Raw genomic sequence first — 21227 nt, 5'->3', positions numbered from 1 at the left:
ACACCAGGATGTACCCTTACCCCTTATTGGATGTAGGCTGAGGTACATCAGGATGTATGCTTTCCCCTAATTAAATCTAATGGGAAATAATTAAGCCCCTGCAAAACTTGAATCAGGGCCATTTTCTGGAATCCCAGAGCTGGACCTGGTCATAGCCCACCCACTGGGCTAGTATATAATTAAAGCTTGCTTCAAATTTGGCTTTAAATTGTGGTAGTGCCCTTATTCTCAACCAGTGGGATAAACATGAAACATGAGGAGAAGCTGGCATCTACAAGAGGAGGAGGGGCCATCATCAAAAGGATTCCTGATGATACTTACATCTTGAACCCAGCATCCAGAACTGTCACGTTTTTTTGAGTCAGGGTTTCACACCTGCAGCCCAGGCTGTCCTCAAACTGGCAGAGATCCTCCTGCCTCTTCCTTCTGAATGCTAGGATTACAGGCATGATTCACCCTGCCGTGATCCACCCTCTGTGACTGTGAAACAAACAAACAAAAAAAATTGACTGCTGCTTAACTAGGCCAGTTGGTGAGCCTGGCATCCAGCAGCTTTAGTTGCAAGATTTCTAAAACAGAATGCAGGAAGAAAGCAGAGTCTGACCTTCAACAGACAGCACTGTGTTTATTAGCACACACAGCAAGGGGCAGCCCCTCTCCCATGGGAAATGAAGGGGTCTGCCAGAGGGAAAACTGCTTTGTATCTTTGGGGTGAGTGACTTGGGAATAAGGAAATTGTTACAGCTTTAGCCCACTGCCTTTTCCTGCCTGCAGTCTCTCCTTCCTGAAATTGTTCACCCAAGGCAAAACTGACTACCTTGGGAGCAGGGATGTCTCTAAAGACAGGCCTTTCTGTGCTAACCGACTGCTAGGTCATCTGTAATCTCAGAGGAATCCTGTTTTACCACTGAGGCACTCTATCATTAGCAGAGCAACACACACAGTGCCCATGGAGATACTGGCCAGTCTGGCTGCATGCACTGGTAACAGATGGTGAAGTACACTTGCCAATTTGCACCTGGCCATTTTTTAAGTTGTATGCACAGAATGGCATTTAAAGGCCTTGTATATCTCTCTAGAAGGAACAAGCAGAAAATACCCACCAAAGCTGGCATGGAGTGAGCAAGTGGCTGTGCCCAGTTTGGAGAGGAGGGAGGGGGTTGTTTTTTTACTTAGTTGGCGTATTATTGTTCGGGGGGGGGTGTTTTGGTTTTTGCTTTGTTTTCTGGTTTGTCTTATAATTGGGGTGCATTGGGGAGGGCTGTTTCTTTATAGTGAAGGGACAGAGTGATCAACCTTGAAAGAGTCCTGAGATGCCATCTCCCCCATCCACCCATACCTGTTCACCACCCCCAACATACACAAAATGGTGATTGACATTTTGAGGTTTTTTAAGCAGTAGTTCCTGTTACATTCAAGGAAGACCTAGGCCAAACAATGTTCTCTTTTCAAGTAAAAAAAGAAAAAAGAAAACTCAAAACCATTCTGGTAGGAGACTAGGATCTGCCCTACTACAGCTGTGTTGTAAATCTGTTTTCTTAAGTCCTTAATTAAGCCTTCCAGAAACTGGGCGTGTTTTCATTTGCATTCCGAAACAGAAATCTGACGTGTTTGAACATTGTCTGCTTGGGTTCAAAAGGAAACTGTAAATTTATACAGTCTGTTCTTTACAAAAAAAATGTCAATTGCATCTTAATGAGTCTCCGCAGTGACATGCCCCACCCCTTCTCCCATCCCCCACCTCCACTGACCCAACCTCCCTCTGCCACCACCACCACCACCACCACCACCACCACCCCCCAGCCACTTCCCTCCCCCTTCCTTCCTTCCTCCACTTCCCATTCCCCTCCATTTCACTTCCCATCTACCCACCTTCCGGCTCTATTTTCCATCCCCCCCCCTCCTTTTCACTTTCCAAGCCTGCTCCTCCTCCTCCATTTCCCAGGCCCTCCCTCCTTCCCAGCCCAGCCCCCACCTTCGCATTTTGCACCCCTTTTCTTTCCTCCTCCTCCCTTTTTCCTGCTTTTCCTCCTCCAGCGGTGTGCATTCCAGCTGCAGCCCCGCCCCTTCCTCCCCACCACACTCAAGTCCCCCTCCCCTCCCCCGCCCACTATCCTGCCCGGTTCCCAGCCAGGCTCCCAGAGGGCTGGCTAGCAGAGGCTTCCAAGGGTCACGTGGTCCCTCTGCCTCCCCCGGCGGGGGAGGGGCGGCTGCAGAACCTGTTCTTTGTTAAGAGGTCAGAGCCTGCGCCTGCGCTAGCTGGGAAGGAACTACCGAGGATCTTCAAAGAGCTGCGCAGTCTCAGCGCCCCGCCCCCAGCCAGGCCTGGGCTGTGATGGTTGGGCTCAAAGCCTGCTGGGTTCACCGACTCCACAGGGGCTGGGGACCTTCTGGGAAACCCAGAGACCCTATGAAATAGGGAAACTGAAGAATAGGGGGTCTGCTTAGCGGGGAGTGCCTGAATGCTCAAAAGTGTAATTGTATCTAAAGATCTTTCCCTGTGCAGAAACATTTTCCCATCCAAAAATGGCAGTTGAGGGGGAGGTGAGGTGGGTAATAAAACTGTGCTTGTTCTGTGCAAGCAGTTGAACACTGTGATTAGGTTACATAGCTGTAAAAATATTTTTCTAGGTCACTAGATATTTTCAAAGTCAGACTTTGACTGAAGGCAGTGGAATTTTCTATGCCAGAATGTTTTAACCATTCCTAATTGCAGAGCATTACTGTTTTACCGTCTTCAAACAGGGGCTAGGGGTGTAGCTCTGTGGGTAGTGCCCTTGACTCGCATGCAAGAAACCAAAGGTTGGTGTGAAAGACCCCAGTGCTGGGCAGTCTTTCAGGCTGAGGAGACCCTCCCAAGGAACAGCGAGTCACTCTTCGGATGCAAATAGCAAGAGGCTTTATTTAATATGAAAGACCCCCACTCACTAAGCAGCAGTAACGCCATTTTGCAAGGCTTAAACTTTGCAGCAACGCAAGTAATTAGAGCAGGGAAGTTCGACTTGAAAATGAGGGCGGAGAAGCCAGGCAAGATATCCGCGGTCAGCCGGTCAGCCATCTGGCCTCAAGCGATAAGGAACCCGCAGCTGGCCTGCTCTAATGAGAACATCCCGGTTGCTTAGGGAAACAGGATGCCTATAGTCAGTATACGTGCCCAATTTAGAATATCAGTAATTCACAGAAGAGACAACTCCCCCTATGAAAGATCCCAGCTTATCTGCTGTAACGTCACTTCACAAAGCTTTTGACGTACGACTGTAAGTGCAGAGTAAGGTCAGGGTCCCTGGCTGCAAAACAGGATCTATATATCCATAGATTAGGACAGGACATCAATTAACAGGATGTCTGTTCCCATACATCTGTGCTGGGAAAGGGGTTGCTGCAAAACAGGATCTTTATATCCATAGATTAGGACAGGACATCAATTAACAGGATGTCTGTTCCCATACATCTGTGCTGGGAAAGGAAAAACCCCCTGTGCCCCTTGCCCCATTCCAACTGACCACTAACGATGCATTTGCTTCTGTAATCTGCTTCTGCTGCCCTCTTTCCTATAAAAAGACCTTCCCCCAGTCTGCAGGCGCGCTTGTCTCCCGAAAGACTAAGCCGCCCCAGGTACCTGTGTACTCAATAAAAGCCTCTTGCTGTTTGCATCCGGAGAGTGGTCTCGCTGTTCCTTGGGAGGGTCTCCCCGGTCTGAAAGACTGCCTACCACGGGGGTCTTTCATTTGGAGGTTCCACCGAGATCTGGAGACTCTTGTCCAGGGATCACCGACCCACCACCGGGAGGTAAGCTGGCCAGTGATTGTTTCCCCTGAATATCAGTGTTTCAGTGTATCCGTGTTTCGGTGTTCTGTGTTTGCGCTTGCGACTGACTCTGTACTAGTTGGCTGACTAGGTCTGTATCGGGCGGACGCGGGGGGAGCCGACGGGCTCGCACTCCCGACCGCAGCCCTGGGAGACGTCTCAGGGGCATCTGGGGCTGGATGTGGTGCCTGGCCCATCGGTAACTCTGTGAATCCTTACCGAATAGGATTGTTTGGGGCGCCCCCACAGTCCGAAGGGTATGTGATTCTTCTGGGAGACGAGGAATCCGGATCCTCAGAGTCTCCGTCTGAAGTTTTGCTTTCGGTCTTACGCCGAAGCCGCGCTGCGCGATTTTGTGTTGGTCTAAGTTGTATTTTGTGTGTTTGTCTGATTGTTACTGTCACCGCGGTTGAGAGAATGGGCCAATCTGTAACCACCCCTTTAAGCCTCACTTTGCAGCACTGGCGAGATGTCCAAGACATTGCAAATAACCAGTCACTGGACATTCGGAAGAGACGTTGGGTAACTTTCTGCTCCTCGGAGTGGCCCACATTCAATGTGGGCTGGCCTCGGGATGGAACTTTTGACATCAATGTTATCTTACAGGTGAAGGCCAAGGTGATGGATCCTGGCCCTCACGGGCATCCAGACCAGGTCGCATATATTGTGGTTTGGGAAGCAATGGTTTATGACCCACCGCCTTGGGTCAAGCCCTTCATCGCCCCAAATCCCCCTACCCTCACTTTCTCTGCACCCACTCTACCCCCTCCACTCCTTCCCACCCCTACGGGACCCCCGCCCCGCTCCTCCCTCTACCCAGCCCTCACCAAGTCCTCAGGATCCCCTATCCCCAAAGTTTTGCCTCCAGAGGACGACTTGCTAATGGACCTCCTCACGGAGGATCCTCCCCCGTACCAGGAGCCAGCCCCGCAGTCTCCGAATGAGGCTGACCCCACTGAGAGAGAAACGCCTGCCTCTCCTGATCCTTCGCCGATGGCCGCGCGCCTGAGGGGACGGAGGGACCAGCCGCATGCAGCAGATACAACCTCCTCACAGGCATTCCCTCTCCGCACGGGAATGAACGGCCAATTGCAGTACTGGCCATTTTCCTCCTCGGACCTTTATAACTGGAAAAATAATAACCCTCCTTTCTCTGAGGACCCCTCTAGGCTGACCGCATTGATTGAATCTATCTTGATCACCCATCAGCCTACATGGGACGACTGCCAGCAGCTGTTGCAGACCCTGCTGACTTCGGAGGAACGGCAGAGGGTCCTCCTGGAAGCCCGGAAGGAAGTCCGGGGACCTGATGGCCGCTCCACCCAATTGCCTAATGAAATAGATTCTGCCTTTCCCCTTGAACGCCCCTCTTGGGATTTCACCACGGTGGAAGGTAGGAATCACCTAGTTCTCTATCGCCAGTTGCTCATAGCGGGTCTCCACAGGGCGGCTCGACGCCCAACGAATTTGGCTCAGGTAAAGCAGGTTATACAGGGGTCAGAGGAAACTCCCTCTGCGTTCCTTGAGAGGCTTAAAGAGGCTTACCGCAGGTATACTCCTTATGACCCCGACGACCCCGGACAGGAGACCAATATCTCCATGTCTTTCATTTGGCAGTCAGCCCCAGATATCAGGCGCAAACTGGAGCGCCTAGAAAACCTCAGGGAAAGTTCACTCAGGGATCTGTTAAAGGAGGCAGAAAAGATTTTCAATAAAAGGGAGACGCAGGAGGAGAGAGAGGACCGCCTCAGGAGAGAAGCAGAGGAGAGAGAGGACCGCTTCAGAAAAGAAGCTGAGGAAAAGGAAAAAGAGAGGGATCACAAGAGACATAAAGAAATGACTAAGCTTTTGGCCACCGTAGTGTCAGGGCAAAGGCAGGATAGACAGGGAGGAGACAGGGAAAGGCAACCCCTTGACAAGGACCAATGTGCCTACTGCAAGGAAAAGGGACATTGGGCAAGAGATTGCCCCAAGAAACGGAGAGGGCCCAGGAGATTCGGGCCACCCCGGACCTCCCTCCTGACCCTGGACGACTAGGGGGGTCAGGGCAAGGAGCCCCCCCCCTGAGCCCAGGATAACCTTAGATGTTGGGGGGCAACCCGTCACCTTCCTGGTCGACACAGGAGCTCAACACTCGGTGCTAACCAGGGACCCCAGACCCCTGAGTGACAAGTCTGCCTGGGTCCAAGGGGCCACTGGTGGAAAACGATACCGATGGACCACGGATCGCAAGGTTCACCTAGCAACCGGTAAGGTGACTCATTCTTTCCTCCACGTGCCCGACTGTCCATATCCGCTCCTAGGAAGGGACTTGCTCACAAAATTAAAAGCTCAAATTTTCTTCAAGGAAACCGGAGCACAGGTAGTTGGCCCTCAGGGACAACCCTTACATGTGCTGACTCTCAGCCTAGAAGATGAATATAGGCTGCATGAAAAAGATAGTACCACTGCGGCCCCCACTGAGGCTTATTGGCTGGACCGCTTTCCCCAGGCATGGGCAGAAACCGGGGGAATGGGGCTGGCCAGACAGCAGCCCCCTCTAATGGTAAGCCTCAAGACAACTGCTACTCCTGTCTCGATTAAACAGTACCCCATGTCTCACGAGGCAAGGGAAGGAATAAGGCCTCACATCAAAAGGCTTCTTGATCAGGGAATATTAGTCCCCTGCCGGTCCCCTTGGAATACCCCCTTGCTGCCCGTGAAAAAGCCAGGAACTGGGGACTATAGACCTGTACAGGATCTAAGAGAGGTCAATAAACGGGTGGAAGACATACACCCGACAGTTCCTAACCCCTACAATCTGTTAAGTGGACTGTCACCCTCATATACTTGGTATACCGTCCTGGACCTCAAGGATGCATTCTTCTGTCTGAGACTGCACCCCAAAAGTCAGCCTATATTTGCTTTTGAATGGAAGGATCCTAAATTGGGGATTTCGGGACAGCTGACCTGGACCAGGTTGCCTCAGGGTTTCAAAAATAGCCCCACCCTGTTCGATGAGGCCCTACACCGAGACTTAGCGGATTTCAGGGTGAGGCATCCTGGCCTGATGCTGTTGCAATACGTTGATGACCTCTTGCTAGCTGCTACCTCGGCTCAGGACTGTAAAAAAGGAACCGAAGCATTACTACAAGCTTTGGGGAACCTAGGGTACCGAGCTTCTGCCAAGAAGGCCCAAATATGCCAACGGCAGGTCACCTACCTAGGGTACCAAATCAAAGAAGGACAGAGGTGGCTAACGGAGGCCAGGAAAGACACAGTTATGAAAATCCCTACACCCCGGACACCCCGCCAGCTGAGAGAGTTTCTAGGGACAGCGGGATTCTGCCGGCTCTGGATCCCCGGATTCGCGGAACTGGCAGCCCCTCTGTACCCACTGACTAAGCAGGGGGTGATGTACTCATGGGGATCGGATCAGGATGAGGCTTTCCAGAAAATCAAACGGGCTCTGCTCACAGCCCCAGCCTTAGGCCTCCCTGACCTGACTAAGCCTTTTGATTTGTTTGTTGACGAGAAGCAAGGATATGCAAAAGGGGTCTTGACCCAGAGGTTGGGGCCCTGGCGGCGGCCAATAGCCTACCTATCCAAGAAGTTGGACCCCGTGGCCACAGGATGGCCCCCATGCCTCAGAATGGTAGCAGCAGTGGCAGTCCTCACCAAGGACGCTGGCAAACTGACTATGGGCCAACCTTTGACCATCCTGGCCCCACACGCAATTGAGACTCTAATCAGACAACCCCCAGATCGCTGGCTCTCCAATGCCCGCATGACCCATTATCAGGCCATGCTCCTGGACTCGGACCGAATCCATTTCGGACCAGTGGTGGCGCTCAATCCTGCAACCCTGCTACCACTCCCAGAGGAGGGGGAGATGGAACAACACGACTGTCTCGAGATCCTGGCGGAAATGCACGGGACCAGACCGGACCTGACGGATCAACCCCTCCGGGATGCGGATGTCACCTGGTACACTGATGGCAGCAGCTTTCTGCGGGAAGGTGAGCGAAAGGCGGGTGCAGCGGTAACCACGGAGACCGAAGTGATCTGGGCACAGTCTCTGCCTGCAGGGACTTCTGCGCAGCGAGCAGAGCTTGTCGCCTTGACACAAGCTTTGAGGATGGCAGAAGGTAAGAAGCTCAATGTCTACACTGACAGCCGATATGCTTTTGCCACTGCTCATGTTCATGGGGAAATATACCGAAGAAGAGGGCTACTGACTTCAGAAGGAAAGGAAATTAAAAATAAAACAGAGATCTTAGCCTTGTTAAAAGCTTTATTTCTGCCTCGAAAACTGAGCATTATACATTGCCCAGGACACCAGAAAGGAGACAGCCCTGAGGCTCGAGGAAACCGGCTGGCTGATGAAGCCGCTAAACAGGTGGCCCTGCAGGCTCCGCTAGCCATACTGCCCATGCACCAGGATAGGAGAGACCCCCTCGAATATGATGAGGAGGATCTGAAGCTCCTGGCAGACATGGGAGCGGAGCAGGACCAGAGAACGGGCAAATGGACATGGAAGGGAAAAACAGTGATGCCGATGGCATACACTTATAAGATGCTTGATTACTTACATAAACTGACCCATCTAAGCCCCCGAAAGATGAAAACATTGTTAGATCGGCAGGAGACTTTTTGCTATTTACTGGGGCGAGACAGCATCCTCCAAAAGGTTGTGGACAAATGTAGAGCATGTACACAGGTGAATGCAGGAAAAGCCAAGGTGGGACAGGGGGTGCGAATTCGCGGTCATCGACCAGGAGTACAATGGGAAATTGACTTTACCGAAGTAAAACCAGGCATGTATGGATACCGGTACTTATTGGTATTTGTGGACACCTTTTCGGGATGGGTGGAAGCCTTCCCGACCAAGCATGAGACCGCAAAGATTGTGACCAAAAAGCTACTGGAAGAAATCTTCCCCAGGTATGGCATGCCCCAAATGTTGGGCACTGATAATGGGCCCGCCTTCGTCTCCCAGGTAAGTCAGTTGGTGGCCAAGCTATTGGGGATTGATTGGAAATTACATTGTGCATACAGACCCCAGAGCTCAGGACAGGTAGAAAGAATGAACAGAACTATTAAGGAGACTTTGACCAAATTAACGCTTGCAACTGGCTCTAGAGACTGGGTACTCCTACTACCCTTGGCTCTATACAGGGCCAGAAACACTCCAGGACCCCATGGACTTACTCCCTTTGAAATACTATACGGGGCGCCCCCGCCCTTCATTAATTTCTTTGATTCCAATATTTCAGACTTTGCTAATAGTCCTTCTCTGCAAGCTCATTTGCAGGCACTCCAAATCGTGCAACGTGAGGTCTGGAAACCACTTGCTGCAGCCTACCAGGAGCAATTGGACAGACCAGTGGTGCCTCATAACTACCAGATTGGCGACACCGTGTGGGTCCGCAGGCATCAGGTTAAGAATCTGGAACCCCGCTGGAAGGGACCCTATACCGTGCTACTGACCACCCCGACCGCGCTGAAAGTTGACGGCATCGCAGCCTGGGTCCACGCGTCGCACGTCAAAGCAGCCAGCCCTCCTGACGAAACCACAACCGGGGCATCATGGAGGATCCACCGCACACAAAACCCTCTAAAGATAAGACTCTCCCGTACCTAGTCTTGATGATGCTCATAACCTCCCCCCGCGCCCTGGGAGAACACTCAGTCTCGCCCCACATTGTGGGAAAGAGCACCTGGACCCTCATAGTAGCCGGTACAGATGTGATTCTCAATGTTACAACCATGAAGGGACCCAAGAATCTAGGATGCCCACCCGAAATGAAAGCCAATCTAGTCACCTTGTTCCAGGCAGTGGGAGGGCAAGTTCCCGGTAACAATGCTGATTGGTATGCCTGTCCGGGGACCCGGAGCCATAAACGATGCTCACATAGCACGGCCAACCAATATTATTGTAACGCTTGGGGCTGCGAAACCTCCTCCTGGGGATCCCTGGCTAGCTCTTGGGGAACCCCCCAGGGAAATGATCCCCTACACATAGAATACTGGGATAAGACCCCTTACCCCTCCGGCCCAAACATTCGCCTGACCTTTTCAAAATGTAAGGACCAGGCCCCTGCCCTAACAGGATCATGGGGGATCCGGAGATACGACCCCACCGGTCCAGACCATGGAGCTATAATCACTCTCACTTATGGCTTCACCCCGGATTCTCCATCCTCGTCCCTGGGCCCCAACACAGTCCTGGGCGACCAACAGGCTCCATCCCCTCCCAAACCTCCCCCAGCGCCAGCCCAACCCCCTTCAGGAAACGCCACCCCGGCACTCTCCTCAACTTCTTCAGCGGAGGGCTCGTTCCCGTCAGTGCCCGCTCCGGCGGTATCCGGAACTGGGGACAGGTTGGTCGGCCTTATACAGGGGGCATATCAAGCCTTAAACCTGACCAACCCTAACCGGACTCAAGAATGCTGGCTCTGCCTACTACCTAGGCCCCCCTATTATGAAGGGTTGGCACTCATGGGGAATTTTACCAATCAGACCTCCCCACCAGCCCAATGCTCCAATATACCACGGCACAAGCTGACGCTATCGGAGGTGTCAGGAGAGGGCCTTTGTATAGGAAAAGTCCCACCCTCACATTCACTTCTCTGCAACACCACACTAGCCCTGCCCCAGGGCACTTATTACCTAACACCTCCCAATGGCACTTACTGGGCCTGTAGCACGGGACTGACCCCCTGTGTGTCTTCCTCAGTCTTAAACATATCCTCTGATTATTGTGTGTTAATTGAGTTATGGCCAAAAATAACTTACCATGAACCAGAATATGTGTATGCTCAGTTTGAAGGAAGACCTAGATTCAGGAGAGAGCCAGTGTCCCTCACCCTAGCCCTCCTGCTTGGGGGATTGACTGTTGGAGGCATCACGGCAGGGATAGGGACCGGAGCAACAGCCCTTGCCGCCAGCCAGCAGTTTAGGCAACTACAGGCAGCCATGCACACTGACATAAAAGCCTTGGAGGAATCGGTCAGTGCATTGGAAAAGTCCTTAACCTCACTGTCTGAGGTAGTCCTACAAAACAGGCGGGGACTAGACGTACTGTTCCTGCAGGAAGGAGGACTTTGTGCAGCCCTAAAGGAAGAATGCTGCTTTTATGCAGACCACACAGGATTAGTCAGAGACAACATGGCAAAGCTGAGGGAAAGACTTAAGCAGAGACAGCAGCTCTTTGAATCTGACCAAGGCTGGTTTGAGGGACTGTTCAACAGATCGCCCTGGTTCACCACCCTGATTTCCTCCATTATGGGACCCCTAATCATACTACTATTGATTCTGCTTTTCGGACCATGCATTCTCAACCGGCTAGTACAATTTATGAAGGACAGGCTGTCTGTCATCCAGGCTTTGGTCCTGACACAACAGTACCACCAACTTAGACAATTTGATCCCGAGAATAGGGATACCGCAGCTGAGTAAATAAAGGATTTTATTCAGGAAAAAAAAAAAGGGGGGGGAATGAAAGACCCCCACTCACTAAGCAGCAGTAACGCCATTTTGCAAGGCTTAAACTTTGCAGCAACGCAAGTAATTAGAGCAGGGAAGTTCGACTTGAAAATGAGGGCGGAGAAGCCAGGCAAGATATCCGCAGTCAGCCGGTCAGCCATCTGGCCTCAAGCGATAAGGAACCCGCAGCTGGCCTGCTCTAATGAGAACATCCCGGTTGCTTAGGGAAACAGGATGCCTATAGTCAGTATACGTGCCCAATTTAGAATATCAGTAATTCACAGAAGAGACAACTCCCCCTATGAAAGATCCCAGCTTATCTGCTGTAACGTCACTTCACAAAGCTTTTGACGTACGACTGTAAGTGCAGAGTAAGGTCAGGGTCCCTGGCTGCAAAACAGGATCTATATATCCATAGATTAGGACAGGACATCAATTAACAGGATGTCTGTTCCCATACATCTGTGCTGGGAAAGGGGTTGCTGCAAAACAGGATCTTTATATCCATAGATTAGGACAGGACATCAATTAACAGGATGTCTGTTCCCATACATCTGTGCTGGGAAAGGAAAAACCCCCTGTGCCCCTTGCCCCATTCCAACTGACCACTAACGATGCATTTGCTTCTGTAATCTGCTTCTGCTGCCCTCTTTCCTATAAAAAGACCTTCCCCCAGTCTGCAGGCGCGCTTGTCTCCCGAAAGACTAAGCCGCCCCAGGTACCTGTGTACTCAATAAAAGCCTCTTGCTGTTTGCTGTTCCTTGGGAGGGTCTCCCCGGTCTGAAAGACTGCCTACCACGGGGGTCTTTCAAATACACAGGTACCTGGGGCGGCTTAGTCTCTCGGAGGACAAGCGCGCGCCTGCAGACTGGGGGAAGGTCTTTTTATAGGAAAGAGGGCAGCAGAAGCAGATTACAGAAGCAAATGCATCGTTAGTGGTCAGTTGGAATGGGGCAAGGGGCACAGGTGGTTTTTCCTCTCCCAGCACAGATGTATGGGAACAGACATCCTGTTAATTGATGTCCTGTCCTAATCTATGGATATAAAGATCCTGTTTTGCAGCCAGGGACCCTGACCTTACTCTGCACTTACAGTCGTTCGTCAAAAGCTTTGTGAAATGACGTTACAGCAGATAAGCTGGGATCTTTCATAGGGGGAGTTGTCTTCTTCTGTGAATTACTGACATTCTAAGTTGGGCACATGTGCTGACTATAGGCATCCCGTTTCCCTAAGCAAACGGGATGTTCTCATTAGTGCAGGCCAGCTGCGGGTTCCTTATCGCTTGGGGCCAGGTGGCTGACCGGCTGACCGCAGATATCTCGCCTGGCTTCTCCGCCCTTGCTTTCAAGTCGAACTTCCCTGCTCTAATTACTTGCGTTGCTCCAAAGTTTAAGCCTTGCAAAATGGCATTACTGCTGCTTAGTGAGTGGGGGTCTTTCATTCCCCCCCTTTTTTTTATCATGGATTTAATCATAAATTCATGTGTTTAAAGACCTCTACGTCATTCTGCTTTAATATCTGATATTGCTGGGAGAGTACCATGGTTTGGATAACTGAAAGTCTGTCTTTTATAAATTGCACCAGGCGATTTAAAATGTAAGGGCCGATTGTAAAGATAAGAAGTAAAATAAGTAGGGGCCCAGCTATAATGGAAATTAAGGCTTTTAACCATGGTGATTTATTAAACCATCCTTTAAAATATCCTTGTTGAGAAGATAGTAGAACATCTCTAGGGTTTGCAGAATAGCTCTTAGCAAAAACTATCTGAATGAGGCTTGAAAGTAACTACATGGTAGACATTGTGAACCACTGTAGACCCGAGAATAGCACCCAACATTGTGGCAATAATAGTCTATTGACTACAAAGAGCTTAACTCAGCCCTAAGAAACACATGGATGCCTTCTCCCAAGAGGCAAGTTTAGTATTATGAAGACAAATCTCTTTTGCTGTAGACACCGGGAGTGTTGTTCCTCAGCTCCAGAGAATGTGCCGGAGAAGTCAGTTTCGGTCCAGCTGGCACCACATGGCATTTACGAGTTTCCATTGCATCCCGTAGCATCAGCTTTATCCAAATGTACAGGGTTGTGTCCATTGTGAGAACTTTAACAAACAATGAGAGAAAATGCAATACAGGATGACAAATGTTTAAAACAAAACAGAAAGCCCTAAAGCCAGAGGACAGCCAATGAGGACATAAATATCTTTTTGAGACTGACCTTACCCAGGCTTCACATTTGTAAGTACAGCATCAAAAAGTTTTAACATCCCATTGATATCTATTTTATTATATATTAAATTACATCTGTTTACCTTTTGAAAGTCATATCATTTTATAACCCCATAGATTAAAACAAGATTTTCCTGTAGAAAAACAAAACCTGTCAAGAGGTAAGGAGGCTTTAGGTGTGTTTGCTTCTCTCTGCAGTTATCTGCACAAAACGGTCTGATCTGGAAAAGTCTCAAACTGTACTAAATAATTCCTGTCAATAGGTCCCAGACACACAAAGGAGGAACAGAACAGAATTGTCTTTTGCTTCTGCTGTCTGATATTATGCTTCAAAAGACATTAAAAATGAGCAGAGCCCTGTGGGTTTCTGACTTTAGGAAAGAAGAGCCTTAAAGGTGATGTAAGCCCATCTTACAGCAGATGTGCCTGCCCTGTGCAAGCCTTGAGCTCAGGATTCCATCATCAAGGTCAACCATTGTCAGCAGATACATGAGCAGCAGCTAACTAGCCAGGCAACAGAGCTAGTGGCAACGATGCCGGGGTGTTTTGAACCCAGAACAGGACAGGAGGGAGGGAGGTCTGTCCAGTCATTTTTGCTGGTCTCCAGGGCCAATTATATCAATTTGTTTTTTTAGAATCTTACTTATCCTATCTATCTGACCTGAGCTTTGAGGTTGGTAAGCTTAAGTTCCAATTGATCCCCAATGTCTTGGCCACACCCTAACTTGCCTGGGCAACAAAGGCAGGCCTATTATGGGACATGATTATCTTGGCCATCCCAAACCTTAGGATGATTTTTTTTTTTTTTGATCTTCTTAGCCATTACATTGGGTGTCTCAATCTTGGTCAATGTATGATGGCTATCTTCTTTGGCAAATGCGTGGCCTCCTGGAGGCTCAAAATTTCCGCAGATGTCAACAGTCCTTTTTGTCTGTATATTGCTTTATATATATATATATATATAGGTGAGGGCAAAAGCATACCTGCTGTTAGTATAGACGTTTCCTCTGCCATCTGTAGAGCTTGTATCAAAGCCACAAGTTCAGCGTTCTGGTCGGGCCACCATCCCTGAAGGGAGGCTACTGGCCCAGATCATTTGCTTCCTGTCCACCAATGTTGCCCCCGCCTTCCGCTTACCTTCGGTCTTCTGTACCTGCTTAGCTCGGACCGCCAGCCTTGTACCCCTGGCAAGCTTCACCCTCATTTTCGGTTCTGCCTGGCACAGCTTAGCCTGCCATTTTGCCATTCGCCTGTCCTTTAGGCAGATGCTGGTAGGATCCATAGTCCATCGACGTCAGCCCAGCACAGGAGCAGTAGTCTGGCACAGGAGGGCACCTGTGGTAGCATGGTGACTGCTGTATCGCAGTCTGACATGGGTGAGGGGAGCAAGACTGTAGAGTGAGCAGTCAGGGCTCATGCAGGCTTTAGAGCAAGCACAGCATCAAGGCAGTTGCTAGGAGGTGAGGATTTCTTCAGCGGTGAAGGCAGGGAGAGGTGGTCATCCTGGTGAGGAGGGCGTGGTAGAGGCAGAGGCAGACAAGCAGCCTGTGTCTCCTGCAGAACTGAAAACAGCAGCGAAAGCAAAAGTCCCTCGTTTGGTCAACAAAAGGCTTTGGTCATACATTCAGAAGTGACCAGGGAGGAACGAGTCATTTATTTGTCTTTTTCCCAAATTTATAGTTCGTAAGGTGTCCAGTTTGTATTCTTTACTCAGTTCCAGTGTCCCTCTTTATCTGTCTTTGATCTTCTGTTGCCCAGGCTCCTAATCTGTCTGAGTCCTATCTTTCTTTTGCTTCCCGCCTCTCTCTCTCTCTCTCTCTCTCTCTCTCTCTCTCTCTCTCTCTCTCTCTCTCTCTCTCTCTTTTTTTTTTTTCTCTCTCTCTCTCTTTCTCTTTCTCTCTTTTGTGGCTACTGCTGTCTGCTGACCTTCAGAGGTTGGGTAAAATGCCTGTAAACTTTCATTAATCATTTAAGGAACACAGATTTTAACTGGCCCCTGGAGAACCTCTCTTATCTCAGCCGAATTAGTGGGGTGCCTTGCAGCCCCCGCCTGAGATTTGCCATGAGCCCAGCATTTTGACTGTCAGTTTCTCCCTTTAGAAGAATGAAGATAGATCCATATTTTTCTCTATGCACAAAACTGAAATCCAAACAAATTAAAGACCTTAACATAAAACCAACAATATTGAACCTTTTATAGAAGGAAAAAAGTTTAAAATTTATTTTAGCAAAGGATATAATCAACAGAACGTAATATCAACCTGTAGAATGGGGAGGTATCATGAGACATATAAGGAACTTAGGAACTTAATCCTCATTAGTACAATTACGTCACAGACCAAAACTGTAAATTCTCAACAAATGAACTTGAAGTGACTGAAAGATATTTAAAATTTGTTTAAATACAACATCCTTAATCATCAGGGAAATGCAAATTAAACAATTTTGAGGTTTTATCTTATTCTTGTAAAACTGACCAAGATTAAAAATATCATTTGACAATTTATGCTTACAGCTACTTTGAACATTAGCATGGTGGACTTTCAAAATTAGATAACATATTACCTTAAAAACTTAGCGACATCCTTTATATTATCATTGACAGAATCTGAAAACAACTCAAAATGCACCTTTTTTATATTAATAATAAATGAGAATCTTCGCCATGTTTTTTTTTTAATAGCCATAAACATTATAAAGAGTCAAAAGGACCATTTTAACTCAACCTCATCATTTAGTAACACCCCCTTTGCCATTGTAGTGGGGTGAGAGGCTTTAGCAGATCTTTGTCTTGTGGGGCAACTCAGGGCCCCCACCTTATCACAAGCATTGTGAGCAGACAAGTGTTAAATTCAGATCTAAACATGGGCTGGCTTAGAAGCTCAGCTGGGCTGTTCATATGGCCCCGGCCCTGTGCCAGGCCTTCTACAGCAATAGTTCTTGAAGACAGTGTAGTCCTGCATCCATCTAAACAGAACTGGGAATTTACTTTTCTTCTAGACACACTGCATAGTAGTTTTTTTTTTTTCAAATAGCATATTATTTTAAAGTGACTTAATTTAATTTTCCCAATTTTTAAACCAGAGGCTTTTACCTGGATGCAGCACATGATGACTGGTATAGAGCATCCCCAGAAGACAGATGTTATTAGGGCTGGCAGGCCCTTTTAATGTCAGCTTATTCCATTAGCTACTACTCCTGAATCCATACTTATCATTTATCAACAGCCACAGGGAAATTTACTTGCAATCTCTTGCCCTACTGCCAAAATGGAAAGGTCCAGGTTCTTTAGGGGACCTTTGCTTTTTAATAGGGTATCCGACCCCAGAGAAATAGCCTACTGCAGGTTCCCAGGCTTAGTTCTGTGACCCTGGCGCTAGCACCAGCTATTTCCCCTGGGCAAGGGCCACAGATCTTTAGTACAAGGTTTTACATGGCATTTGCAGATGGGGGCTGCCATTCAGTCTCTAGCACCTTATTTTCTAAGGAAAACAAGCCTTCTCCACAGGGAACCCCACTGGGGATCCTCCCAGGACCTGGCTTCAGCCTCAGCTCTGTCCACAGTGAGCTCCTAGTTGTATAGCACAAGCTTCCCACATCCCATCTCTATACTCACAGCAATCTAGCAGCTTTTCTCTGAATGGGATTCCAGAGGCCCCAGGAGGCATTCCCTCCAGGGAACTTGTGAGGTCAGGATTGGTCCACTCAGTTCCTCTTAGCCCTCACACTGCCAGTAGCAGCTGGGAAGGCCTTTGCATTGGCTGTAGGGGGAGGGAACACCTTGGACTGTCTAAGGCAGCCCTCCTCCCCCAGTCCTCCCGTGCGGTGCTGGTGGACTTCAGGTCAGCAAGGGAGGACGTCATTTTCAGCACAGGGATTTCAGGGGGGGCCACGGCTGCCCCCTTCTCTGACTCGGGCCAGGGTTGCTGCCATGCCCCGCCCTGCGTCCTGCTGAGAGGTTTGCTCAGAGCTGGAGCCAGTTGCCCCGCCTAGGCCTGGCTCCAGGCTGTGCCTCAGGAGATCACAGTCCTGTTCCCTCCCCCCTCGCGACAGCAAGCAGGGCAGTTCAGCAGCAGAGCCTAGAGAAGTAAAGGAAGGGCAGACTGTCTGCATTTCTTTTGGATTTTCCTAGAGTTAGGGTCAAAGAGATGGTTACTTACTGCCCCATGGTACCAGATTTAGACTCGAGTACAAACAGATATACAAAACAAAGAACATATTAAGCACAAAAATACACAGACAATACAGATGCGCAGGCGCGGTTTCGGCATAATGCCGAAAGCAAAATTTCAGACGGAGACTCTGAGGATCCGGATTCCTCGTCTCCCAGAAGAATCACGTACCCTTCGGACTGTGGGGGTGCCCCGAACAATCCTATTCGGTAAGGATTCACAGAGTTACCGATGGGCCAGGCACCACATCCGGCCCCCAGATGCCTCTGAGACGTCTCCCAGGGCTGCGGTCGGGAGTGAGAGCCCGTCGGCTCCTCCGCGGTCCGCCCGATACAGATCTAGTCAGCCAACTAGTACAGATTCGGTCGCAGGCGCAAACACAGAAACACTGAAGCACAGACATTCACGGAAAACAATCGCTGGCCAGCTTACCTCCCGGTGGTGGGTCGGTGATCCCTGGGCAGGGGTCTCCAGATCTCGGTGGAACCTCCAAATGAAAGACCCCAGTGCTGGGCAGTCTTTCAGGCTGAGGAGACCCTCCCAAGGAACAGCGAGTCACTCTTCGGATGCAAATAGCAAGAGGCTTTATTTAATACACAGGTACCTGGGGCGGCTTAGTCTCTCGGAGGACAAGCGCGCGCCTGCAGACTGGGGGAAGGTCTTTTTATAGGAAAGAGGGCAGCAGAAGCAGATTACAGAAGCAAATGCATCGTTAGTGGTCAGTTGGAATGGGGCAAGGGGCACAGGTGGTTTTTCCTCTCCCAGCACAGATGTATGGGAACAGACATCCTGTTAATTGATGTCCTGTCCTAATCTATGGATATAAAGATCCTGTTTTGCAGCCAGGGACCCTGACCTTACTCTGCACTTACAGTCGTTCGTCAAAAGCTTTGTGAAATGACGTTACAGCAGATAAGCTGGGATCTTTCATAGGGGGAGTTGTCTTCTTCTGTGAATTACTGACATTCTAAGTTGGGCACATGTGCTGACTATAGGCATCCCGTTTCCCTAAGCAAACGGGATGTTCTCATTAGTGCAGGCCAGCTGCGGGTTCCTTATCGCTTGGGGCCAGGTGGCTGACTGGCTGACCGCAGATATCTCGCCTGGCTTCTCCACCCTTGCTTTCAAGTCGAACTTCCCTGCTCTAATTACTTGCGTTGCTCCAAAGTTTAAGCCTTGCAAAATGGCATTACTGCTGCTTAGTGAGTGGGGGTCTTTCAGGTGGCCTTAGATTCTACCTGAGCCTGGTGGCACACACATGTAATCACAGCCCTTGGAGAGCTGGAGGCGATTTGACGAGAACATCAAGGTCATCCTCAGCCACACAGTTTTGTTCTGCTTTGTTGTTATCTCTTAGAAGCTTGTTCTTTTCAAAAGAGAGACAAAAAAAAAAAAAAAGGAGCAATCCAGGTGGGGGTGGGGGGACTGGAAGGAGTGAAGGGAAGGGAAACTGTAATAAGGATAGACTGTACTAGAAAATAATCTATTTTTAATAAAAGAGGGAGAAATAAATACAAACAGACAGATTTAAAATAAAATCACTATTAAAAAGAAAAAAAGTTTCCAGCCTGAGATATATGAAACCTTGATTCAAAACAATAAAAACCTATAATTCATGGGCAGGGGGTTATAGCTTAGTGGTAGTGTACTTGATGGGCACTCAGAAGTGGAAGAAAAGGTATGTAATTGTGTAATTATGTAAGTAGCCTTTTCCTCTACAGTTCTCAATGTGACACACAAATATAGGTCAGGGATAAATATGTTTACCTTGCCTGCTAGGATAATCCCGGTTTTGTTTTGAATCTTCTATGTATATCCTGTATACATATTCTGGGAGGGGGAGCACATGGATGCACTTGAGCTATGGAATACATATGAAGGTCAAAGAACAAAATTAGATTTTCTGTTTTTTTTTTTCCTCTCTCTACCTCTGTGAGCACTGAGATTGTAGATGTTGGATACTGTGTCCATCTTATTGTGGGTTTCTGAGACGTGAATTCAGGTGCTCTAGCTTACTTGGCAAGCACTTTAATCACAGCCATCCGCCAGGATTTGGAATGCCTAGCTGTAACTGGGTAGAATTAAAGGCAGAAAATAGTGATCAAGTTTCCAATAGTTAAATGTGACTGACCAGCCTGGCAGGAAATAGATAGTCCCAAAAATCCTAACATCCCCAGGCTTGGAAGAAGACCTGGGAATGTTATGGTTTTCTGTCTCTTTAAGAGACAAGCCACGCCCACTCCCCTCCCCATCCGCTGAGGCAGGCTGATCTTCAGCTTCCGGCCTGAGCTCGATCTCTTTTCCATCTTCCTCTCGGAGAGGCAGCTTCTCTTCTGCCTCTCTCCCCATTTCTCTGCTTCCCTCCTTCTCTGTCTCTTTCTCTCTCTCTCTCTCTCTCTCTCTCTCTCTCTCTCTCTCTCTCTCTCTCTCTCCCCTTCTCTTTTCCCCCTTCCCCCTTCATAGCCCCCTGAATAAATATTCAACCTCACCTAGCACAGGCTACAGAAGATGTTTGCTAGATACTGATTTCTTTCAGATCACTCCTCTGATTTCTTACCCAGTTTAAGCCCTCATCATGTGGTGTATGCACGTGGTTGCCATTGTTTTATACCTTTGTGTCATCTGGCAAGTTCCCACAATGCTCTGGGCCAGATCTCCATCTTGCTGTGATGTGTTTGACCACAAATTGACCTCATTTGGGGTTGATGGGATTAGCTCCTGCTTTCTGGATCTACAATTCAGGCTTTACTGCTGTTAATTTTGTTTCACATAGCTGAACCCTGTTATAGTTCCTTCTCCGGGGAGAACCACTCACCTGCCACAGCGGTACATGTGTTTCCTGTAGAAACATAGAGCCCACTCACATACACACGGGCAGCTGCCATGTGCACTGTGCTAATGAAATAATCCTCCCCTTGCGTCTGTGAGTGCTCTGCCATTTTCTTGTTGACACACTTTTGTTTTTCTCAGTGCTAGTCACCACTCACAGCTGGCTTCATGACCAGCTCTTTTTCAGGACATACTCTCCCTAGGCTGAAAAACATTGGTCTAGACCAGTGGCCTTTGGCCAGTGGTGATTCTGCCCCAGAAAGGAGATTAGGCAACGTCTGGAGACATTTTTAGGTTGTCAGACAGGGCTAGGGAAGGAGTGGTATAAAATAAAACACAGAGATGGGCCCATCACAAACATGCTTGATCTCCAAATGTCAAATGTGCCAAGGCTTAATGTACACCTTTAATTCCAGCACTGGGGAAGCAGAAACAGGTGAATTTCTGTGAGTCCGAGACCAGCATGGTCTGCAATGTGAGTTCTGGGACAGCTAGGGCTACTCAAAGAAACCCTGTCTCAAAAAAACAAATAATAAGCAAACAAAAAGTACTGAAACTGAGAATCTTAATTTTACAAAGATTACCAGAAACTTCTAGAAAATTTTAGCTTCTCACCAAGCGTGGTGATGAATGCCTTTAATCCCGGCATTTGGGAGGCAGAGGTAGGTGAGTTTGAGGCCAGCCTAGTCTACAAAGTGAGTTCCAGGAAAGCCAGGGCTGTTTT

At 48.9% G+C, this 21227-nt stretch overlaps 1 protein-coding gene across 1 annotated transcript; it reads left to right on the top strand.

Moving 5' to 3' along the window:
- Positions 1-4224: 4224 nt before the first annotated feature.
- LOC121441221 lies at positions 4225-9578 on the top strand. The gene is given in 3 exon segments (XM_041642375.1): positions 4225-5840; positions 5842-7934; positions 9090-9578. Coding segments are annotated over 3 exon segments (4050 nt in total). The 3' UTR covers positions 9431-9578.
- Positions 9579-21227: the final 11649 nt, after the last annotated feature.

The sequence above is a fragment of the Microtus oregoni genome, unplaced genomic scaffold (assembly GCF_018167655.1).
Source record: "Microtus oregoni isolate MIOR12 unplaced genomic scaffold, Mior012 000074F_001, whole genome shotgun sequence".
In the NCBI taxonomy this organism is placed as follows: domain Eukaryota; kingdom Metazoa; phylum Chordata; class Mammalia; order Rodentia; family Cricetidae; genus Microtus; species Microtus oregoni.
This window is presented reverse-complemented; position numbering and strand designations above follow the sequence as displayed.